The sequence below is a fragment of the Megalobrama amblycephala genome, linkage group LG2, assembly GCF_018812025.1.
Source record: "Megalobrama amblycephala isolate DHTTF-2021 linkage group LG2, ASM1881202v1, whole genome shotgun sequence".
Classification (NCBI taxonomy): Eukaryota; Metazoa; Chordata; class Actinopteri; order Cypriniformes; family Xenocyprididae; genus Megalobrama; species Megalobrama amblycephala.
The window spans coordinates 9,876,679-9,885,994 of record NC_063045.1 but is presented as its reverse complement, the minus strand read 5'-3'; the positions used below and the strand labels follow the sequence as shown (position 1 = coordinate 9,885,994).

Genomic DNA, 9,316 nt, shown 5'->3' with positions numbered 1-9,316 from the left:
TGTACATATGGGCACAAATATGTAAACAGTCTCAACACTCCGCAGTAAGTGCAAAATGTGTAAGTGACGTGTGCCAGTAAAAAACCTAAAGAGCCAACAGACTAAAGAAGACATACATGAACCGCCTATTCTATCTATGTAGCCTATTCAACCCATTTTTAAGCCACAACAAGACATTTCTGTCAGATTGTCAGGGAGCTCAATCTGAGAAAAGAACATGACAAATAACAAAACAAACAAAAAAAACCTTTAAATACAGCTTTTCAATTTTTTTAGTGTGTGTGTGACACCTTCAGAAAATTGCCAAAAAATCTACCAAAAATCTACACATCTTCTATACAGAATTCACACCCTATACAAATACCACAGCTGTACAATTTTCACACCCTATACTAAATTTACAATAGCCTACTCGTCTGGATTGAAGCAGCAAACATTCAGTGTAAAGGCCAATTCACACCGCACCGACAAACTCGTCTGTTGGAGTTTGATCGGATCGGTGTGATACCCCTGTTGGCGTTGGTCTGAGTCGGTTTTCACCAGACTGAACATGTTTAATCGGCGTTAGTTTGGTAGTCTGAGCATCCAACAAACTGCAACCAACTCTGACGTAATCTGACCTGACTACGAACCGTTGCCATGACGATGAGGCAAGTCCCCTGCAAAGACAGCTGTTTGATCGCGCCTGCGCCTCACGCACACACAACAAAGCAGCGGGAATGTGACATCGCAGCTTGTTCGTTATAAAAAATAAAATACAGTTAAAAAAATGAAAACATACAAAAGCTACAATAGTCCACAGTGCAATCCTTGCCATTCAGCAAGAGCACGTTAAGAGAGGTAACGTTAACCACCATGAGCAACGCAGTTTACCTTCAGTGACACTAAAACTCTGTAAACTTGATTTTTTTCTAACAGTAATTTTCATTTTGGGTGAACTATGCAAACACATTTGGATTGAAGCAGCAAACATTCAGTGTAAGAGTAAACAAATGACATTATTTAATATTTGAATCACAGCTTATATAGTGTTTTGACATCGACAACCCAAGTGCATTTTACCTCAAACTTGCGTCTAGTTAACGTGCTGCAATAGCAATCGCTTCTCGGGTCGACATTAACACGCTGACAAAGTTATATTCAGAATTAAAAATATTTTTATACCACTTTTTAATGTGTGTTTGTGTAAAGGTGTTCACGAGATACCAACCTTTAGCGAACTTGCTTTCAAAGTCGAACACTCGTTATCATGGAGACGCGGCGTGCACTGACGGGAGGGGCTGTGTGTGTGTGCGCGCGCGTGTATGTGAGAGACGCAGGGAAAGGAAATGCAGCTAAACGTTATTTGCTCTATGAAAGACATTGATAAAGACGAAAACTAAGGACATTTAATCTATAATTTTATTTTATTTTAGTTAGTTTTGCCAAACACACATTACAGTTTTAGTTAGTTATCGTTTTTTTGTAATGCCTCGTTTTTATTTTATTTCAGTTAACGACAATGTTTTTTCCCCACCTAGTTTTCGTTTTTTCGTTCGTTTTCGTTAACGATTATAACCTTGCCTTGAAGACAGGGAGAAATCATGAAAACAGATCAAAAACAATCTCAAAACAGACATAACCCTGCCCACTCCTGCAAATGTGCGTCCTCGTGCTGTACAAAGATAGCCCAACATAGGAGGGAGGGCGGGGTCTCTGGAGGACGATGAGGAACAAACAAAAGTCCAGGAGGTGGGATGATTGGCACCCTGGAGGCTGACTAGGAGAGTCTTAGGCAGGGCGGGAAGCCTCCAGGGCGGTATCTGTGGTGCAGGGATCCAGGGAGGTGCTGGCAGCTCTGGGAGCCACCAGGGTGGCTCTGGTTTAGGAGGCCATGGTGGCGCCGACAGTTCAGGGGGCCAGGGCGGAGCCACCAGTACAGGGAAGGCCTTCTCGGCTGTAGACAGGTAGCCCCCGCAAAATTTTCTTGGGCAGAGCTACGGCTGTGTGTGCAGCCCACACACACCAATGAGCCAGAGCCATGATGGTCAATGTTGTCCTCAAAGGGATGGGCTCTGTGGCAGTTCCTTGTTTGTGGAACTTCTTTTGGAGATCTGAGATTTAGAGTTCTGTCTTTTCATCATAGCAGATGAAAGGAACTCCTGATGCAATGAGGAGTCTGCCCTCATGTTTGGCTGCTGATCAGTACAACTGTACTAACCAATTCTGCAGAACTGCGAGGAGGAGGCCTTGATACCATGGCTCCAATTCACTCACTACTGAGCAGACTCTGGCTCCAGGATGTCAGTTACATATTGGGACATTGGCGGCTTCACTTCTCTACAATGTGAAGTGAAGGTGTGTCATCCATATATTTTTTCGAGTCTACAGTCTGGACTTACATAGATCATGCTCTTGAACACTTACGGAAAAAATGTAACTGGCGCTGCATTTGTAGAATAGGGAAGCCGTAGGACATACAGCGTAAGCTTTTTGAAGAATACGAAAATGCGGTTTTGGCGGAAGCACTCGCAAGGCGATCATTTGTTTATATAAAGCATATACATTTACATTTTTTTCCGAAAATGACAGATCGTTTCTCTAGATAAGACCCTTATTCCTCGTCTGGTATCGTTTAAAGCCCTTTGAAGCTGCACTGAAACTGTAATTTTGACTTTCAACCGTTTGGAGGCCATTGAAGTCCACTATAAGGAGAATAATCCTGGAATGTTTTCATCAAAAACCTTAATTTCTTTTCGACTGAAGAAAGAAGGACTTAAACATCTTGGATGACATGGGGGTGAGTAAATTATCAGGAAATTTTTATTTAAAAATCACACTAATCCTTTAAGCAGCAAGTTAGATCTCCAGAATGATCTCACTCAAAGATGGGCCGATGCTAATTCAACACACACTGAATCAGATTAACTCCTGCCGGCATGAGCCCAACTAGAGCCGATGTGTAGAATACACCATAAAAACTAGCCCGACAGACACTCACTGATGGCCTGGCATTGGCTGATTGTCAGCTTGGTGTGTCACAGGCCTAAAATGTCTTAATGGATTTGAATGCAATGTTTCATTAAAAGACAACAAAGCTGACCAGCAATAGCAGCCAGGAAAATATCTGGTGTATTATTGAGCTGTCAATCTGTGAATGTTATCAAAGACACATGATAAGTAAGAGTCTAGTGGACCTCTGATTTGACTTTTTGATGGATTTAGTATGTTATATGACTGTAAAGCTGTTTTATAGGGCATCAACTGTGAGATTCATTTAAAGCAGGACAGGAAGAAACTCTTCACCTACAAACTAAACACAGATGCATTAAATACCCACTCTCACCAACAAACTATTTGTCCACCCAACAGATCAAACCATGTTTCTGAAGAAACCCAACCACAGCAGGTTTCAGTTTGACTCAGAAAATGAGACGCTCACAATGTGAGATGGCAGATAGTATGAACTTTTTTTTTTTTTCAGACTTTTCACTGAACAATTGAAGAAAATGTTTCACACGGTTGCTCTGTTCTGTTTGTGCTGTTGGCGTCTGATTGGTAAGTTATAAATATATATTTTTGACTTAATATTGTTGTGAATAAATATTTTTGATACTTTTTGCAAGTATTGATGGTGTGCGGGATTTCCTTTAGTTTTTTATTTTATTTTTGACATTATTAGTCTTCTCTCCCATGCACCTTTCCATTACCTGGAGGTTTGCGATTGTAATTGTTTATTGGCCTAATATCAGTAACATTCTTGACATATGTTAGAAGCAATGGAAAATAATGGGATATGCTATAGTGAATGTAACTTCAACTAGTGGATACTCAAAGAGAGTGAATCCTCCATTAAGCCACTTTAAAATCTCAGACCAGGCCCGGTTCTTCTTCTGGTTCTTAAAGAAGTTACAGTACAAAAGATTACGTGTTTCCCAGAAGACAAAATAAGAACAATTTAGTCCGATCATCCTGTGCAAAAGTTTACACGCCCTAACTCTTAATGCATCATGTTTCTCTCTTAAGCATCAGTGAATGTTTGCACTGCCCGTAATAGTTATGTATAATAGCTGTTCTGTGTGTAAAAAGATGGATCCCAAAATCATGTTTTGGCATGTCGGTATGGGTTTAAATATGCAGTAGATGCTGAATAAACAAAGAATGTGCAAGACGATACTGGCACTATTTTATCTCTGACCTTTTTTTTGGTGTGTGTGTGGGGGGGGGGGGTAAATTGTCTTAATTTCAAGGATTTACAAATACAAACCCTCTCTAAAAATAGAAATAGTTCAGAAATACTTTAGTAACTAATCTAAATGTCCTATATTTAAAAATGTCAAGATGTTGAAAATATGCAGGTTAAAGGGTTAGTTCACCCAAAAATGAAAATTCTGTCATTTATTACTCACCCTCATGTCGTTTCACACCCGTAAGACCTTCGTTACTCTTCGGAACACAAATTAAGATATTTTAGTTGAAATCCGATGGCTCAGTGAGGCCTTCATAGGGAGCAATGACATTTCCTCTCTCAAGATCCATAAAGGTACTAAAAACACATCTAAATCAGTTCATGTGAGTACAGTGGTTCAATATTAATATTATAAAGTGACGAGAATATTTTTGGTGTGCCAAAAAAAACAAAATAACGACTTATATAGTGATGGCCGATATCAAAACACTGCTTCAGGAAGCATCGGAGCATAAATGAATCAGAGTATCGAATCTGCTGTTCGGAGCGCCAAAGTCACGTGATTTCAGCCGTTGGCAGTTTGACACAATCCGAATCATGATTTGATACGCTGATTCATTTATGCTCTGATGCTTCCTGAATCAGTGTTTTGAAATCGGCCATCAATAAATAAGTCATTATTTTGTTTTTTTTAGTGCACCAAAAATATTCTCGTCTCTTTATAATATTAATATTTAACCACTGTACTCACATGAACTGATTTAAATATGTTTTTAGTACCTTTATGGATCTTGAGAGAGGAAATGTCATTGCTCCCAATGCAGGCCTCACTGAGCCATCGGATTTCAACTAAAATATCTTAATTTGAGTTCCAAAGATTAATGAAGGTCTTACGGGTGTGGAACAGCATGAGGGTGAGTAATTAATGACAGAATTTTTATTTTTGGGTGAACTAACCCTTTAAAGGATTAGTGCACTTTAAAATGAAAATTACCCCAAGAAGTATTCGCTCTCAAGCCATCCTTTCTTTTTCTGATGAATTATATTAATAAATATCCTGATGCATCCAAGCTTTATAATGGCAGTGAACAGGGGTGACGAGTATCAGAAAGTGCATCCATCCATCATAAACATACTCCACACGGCTTTGGAGGAGTTAATAAAGGCCTTCTGAAGTGAAGTGATGCGTTTGTGTAAGAAAAATATCCATATTTAACACTTTATAAAGTAAAATATCTAGCTTCCACCAGACCGCCTTCCGTATTCAACTTTCGAAAAAAAGCCTAGGACATAGCACAAGCTATTTGAACTGAGAGAGGCGTTACACTTTCTTCCTGAGCTGAATACAGCAGGCGGTCTGGTGGAAGCTTGATATTTTACTTTATAACTTGTTAAATATGGATATTTTTCTTACACAAGTGCATCGCTTCACTTCAGAAGGCCTTTATTAATCCCCTGGAGCAGTTTATGATGGATGGATGCACTTTTTTGAGCTTCAAAATTGTTAACTCACTGCCATTATAAAGCTTGGATGAGTCAAGATATTTATTAATATAACTCTGATTGTGTTCGTCTGAAAGAAGAAAGTCATATACACTTAGGATGGCTTGAGGTTGAGTAAATCTTAGGGTAATTTTCATTTAAAAGTGAACTAATCCTTTAATTCAAATTGTCATACTGTAATTGACTTTGTAGCTTTATACATTTATTTTGCTCTAGATAGCAGATAACTTAAAAAAAAAAAAAAAAAAAAAAAAAAAAAAACCATTAATATCATGTACATGTTTCCCACCTTTCATTTGTGTCTTTGCTGCAGTTCAGAAAGTTTTTCAATTCACATTTAGTTACAAACTATACCTGATTTCAGTCTTTGTAGGACCTTAATCATTGTAAAATCTGTTCATCAGGTGTGTTTGGTGATTCAGTGTCAGTGATGGAAGGAGATTCTGTCACTTTATACACTGATCTTACTGAAATACATGAAGACGACATACTGTGGACATTTGGAGCTGAAAACTCTCTCATAGCTAAAAGAAAGAAGCAAATCTTCTCCACATATAATAGTACTGATGGGAGATTCAGAGACAGACTGGAGCTGGACAATCAAACTGGATCTCTGACCATCACAAACATCACAACTGAACATGCTGGAGTTTATAAAGTACAGATAAGGACAGAAAAAGTGACATCAAAAACATTCAGTGTTTCTGTATATGGTGAATAGAGATAATTTGTCTTGTGTTTCAAATATTCTTGTTTTATTAAACGAATATTCAGTATAAGTTAAGCTCAATTAACAGCATTTGTGGCATAATGTTGATACCCCCCCCCTCCAAAAAAATAAATGAATAAAAATAATAATAAGCAAAACAAAGTTATGAAATTGGATAAATTTGTTTTGTGTTTGTTTTTTTCTAACACAACACATTTTTTTACACTCATTGTTTATGTATTGTGTCTTTAATACCAAGTTCAGTATGAAACTTGTATGTGCAGCTGATTTGCAGTCTCGTCGCCAGTTCAACAGCCATTCGATCGCTTCTTACTATCTACGCTCCCCTTTATTTTCTGGTCACATTAGATGGAGTTCAGTCTTTACCCTATGTCTATAGCCCCTCGTCCTCCCCAGCACCACCTGTACATCTGCTATGGGTGTCTCTTTTGTCTTGCAGCAGCATGTGTTACTGTCATACTCTCTTTGGGGTTTGTACTTACTCCGCAGCAGCAGCATATGTTTTCTTCTCTGTATTTCTTTTGGTTTATCAGAGTGAGTCTGGGTCCTTGCTCCACAGTCACAGCAGCAGCGGCGTAGCAGATCTAGACGACCACAACCGAACCTATTTACATTTATATTTCTCATTAATGACTGAATTCATTTCATGTCTGAACTATTCTAACAGTAGTTTAACAATTTTAACAGATGTCTCTTCAGATTAAATGGAACTGAAACCAGAATATGCTTAAACCGTTTACATATTAAAAGATTCAATCATTGTGTATTTTGAGAAGATGGAAACAAAGTAAGATTTTTGGCTGGATTTATCAAGATTTGTTTATTCTCTGATGTTTTTCAGCTCATCTGCCTGTTCCTGTCATCAGCAGAAACTCTTCACAATGTTCTTCATCATCATCAAATTGTTCATTGGTATGTTCAGCTGTGAATGTGAGTCATGTGACTCTCTCCTGGTACAAAGGAAACAGTTTATTGTCCAGCATCAGTGTGTCTGATCTCAGCATCAGTCTCTCTCTACCTCTGGAGGTGGAATATCAGGATAAAAACACCTACAGCTGTGTGCTGAACAATCCCATCAGCAACCAGACTCAACATCTGGACATCATTCACCTCTGTCACACATGTGCAGGTACGACAGAGCTGATATTAATGTTAATTAAGCGTAACTATCATGTTATACAGTGCTGATGTTTGATAGTGTTTGTTGTAGATCAGACGGACCGATTCACTCACACTAATGACTCATTTTGTCATTTACAGATCAAGGTCTACCTTTATTGTACATAGTGCTGATTTCCGCTGGATCTCTGTTGATTGTAGTCGTGATGTGCTGCCTCTGCAAGAAATGTAGAAAAACGGGTCAAAAGAGTAAGCAATTAATGCATATGTCAAAATATCTACTTTTTTAGGCACACATCTCGATATAAGATTGAAAACTTTGTTGTTTTAACATGTTATTATTGTTAATGCAGTCGAGACCTGGAAGGATTCAGCTCTCTGTCAACAGAAAACACGAGTAAGTAATTTATGACTGTTTTGCAAGAACATGTTGCCGTTGTTGAAGCTGGTTGACTGTAGTTTTATGTGCAGCATCAGACTGTCAGTGAACAGATGTGGATGGTCAGCCTCGGTCATTACCTTCAATAGAGAGCAGCTCAAAAACACAGTGTAAATGTTAATGTACTGTATGTTAGCGTTTACACATTATGCAGATCTATAAATTAGCACAAATCAAAACGAATTAGCATGCAGAAAATACTGTACTTTTCTTCAACAACAATGAAATATCACTGATAAATAATGTTTAAACTGTTCCATCTGCCAGGCTCCTGATTGACTGTATTTTTTTTTTTTTCTTGCAGAAAATAAAGAAGGAGGCTGTATATTCAAATGTCCCCAAAAGACAATGATCAAATACCTCTTTACACCTCATTAGTTCACACACACACACACACACACATTCATACAGTTACAAGGAAATTGTGAGATTGTTATCAGAAGGTGAATGGAGTCTCAAACGTTATTCTTCGACCACAACCTGAGAGAATTAATACACTAGCAATTCAACCGTAGTTTGTTTGCTTAATAAAAATTGCACCAGCTCAGCAAAATTTAGTTAGATTGTGTTACTTGCTGTGTTACTTACTTTGCAGTTTCTGACATTATAGCATGTCCTGACTGAATCCTGACACCAGAGACTCAGCCAGAGAATGTATATAATCCCTTACAAAAATTAACCATGGTTTTATTATAGTAAAAGTGTAGAAGCCTAACCATGTTTTTTTGGCTAACTGATTACCATTTATATAACCACAGTTTTACCACAAATACCATGGTTAAACTATGGTTAGAGTAGCATGGTTAATTTGTGGTTACCATGGTTCAACTATAATAACCATGTTTTTTTTTTTTCGTTTTCTTTGTAGTAAAACCATGGTTCATTTTCGTAAGGAACAGGGAGATAAGAGGGTCTGTATCTCTTACCATTAGAGAAAACGTAACGGCTAACTTAATCACTTAATCAGCCTATCGTGTAATGGCAGTGACATCAGTCACAACATTCCCTAGTCTGCCTTCTCTTAAAAAATACATTTTATCAAGCTAAAATCTACATATAGTTCCCAACTAAAGTATTGTTTAGTGTAAAACATGCTGAAGATTAGCAAACAGGCTGTCGGTTAATTAAATGTTTAACGACTTGCCCACAAAAGCTGTTTAACCCTTTGATGCACAAGCTATGAAAACCCCTTCTAATGCATAACATGGGTCAAAAATTACCCGTATTCATTTCCTATATAATTTCAATAACGGTTGAGTGTTTCTTTGCTGAATCTTTAAAAGAAATGTATTTTATCATTCATTTATTCCAGGTATTCCTTAAATATCTTGTTTTTGATTGACAAAAATCATAATGT

General features: G+C 37.8%; 1 protein-coding gene across 1 annotated transcript; it reads left to right on the top strand.

Annotated features, from left to right (window-relative positions):
- Positions 1-2,769: 2,769 nt before the first annotated feature.
- LOC125262817 (SLAM family member 5-like) lies at positions 2,770-8,856 on the top strand. Its single transcript, XM_048181684.1, has 6 exons — positions 2,770-3,537; positions 6,076-6,384; positions 7,243-7,530; positions 7,662-7,769; positions 7,874-7,917; positions 8,264-8,856. The coding sequence occupies exons 1-6, from the start codon at positions 3,489-3,491 to the stop codon at positions 8,309-8,311; spliced, it is 846 nt and encodes a 281-aa protein (XP_048037641.1). The 5' UTR covers positions 2,770-3,488; the 3' UTR covers positions 8,312-8,856.
- Positions 8,857-9,316: the final 460 nt, after the last annotated feature.

What these genes read in the sequence shown, in the direction of transcription:
- LOC125262817 (XM_048181684.1), top strand. Translation starts at nt 3,489, where the DNA reads ATGTTTCACACGGTTGCTCTGTTCTGTTTGTGCTGTTGGCGTCTGATT. An exon ending in GTGCTGTTGGCGTCTGATTG is followed by an intron (nt 3,538 to 6,075) that starts GTAAGTTATAAA and finishes TCTGTTCATCAG; the next exon opens with GTGTGTTTGGTGATTCAGTG. An exon ending in ATTCAGTGTTTCTGTATATG is followed by an intron (nt 6,385 to 7,242) that starts GTGAATAGAGAT and finishes GATGTTTTTCAG; the next exon opens with CTCATCTGCCTGTTCCTGTC.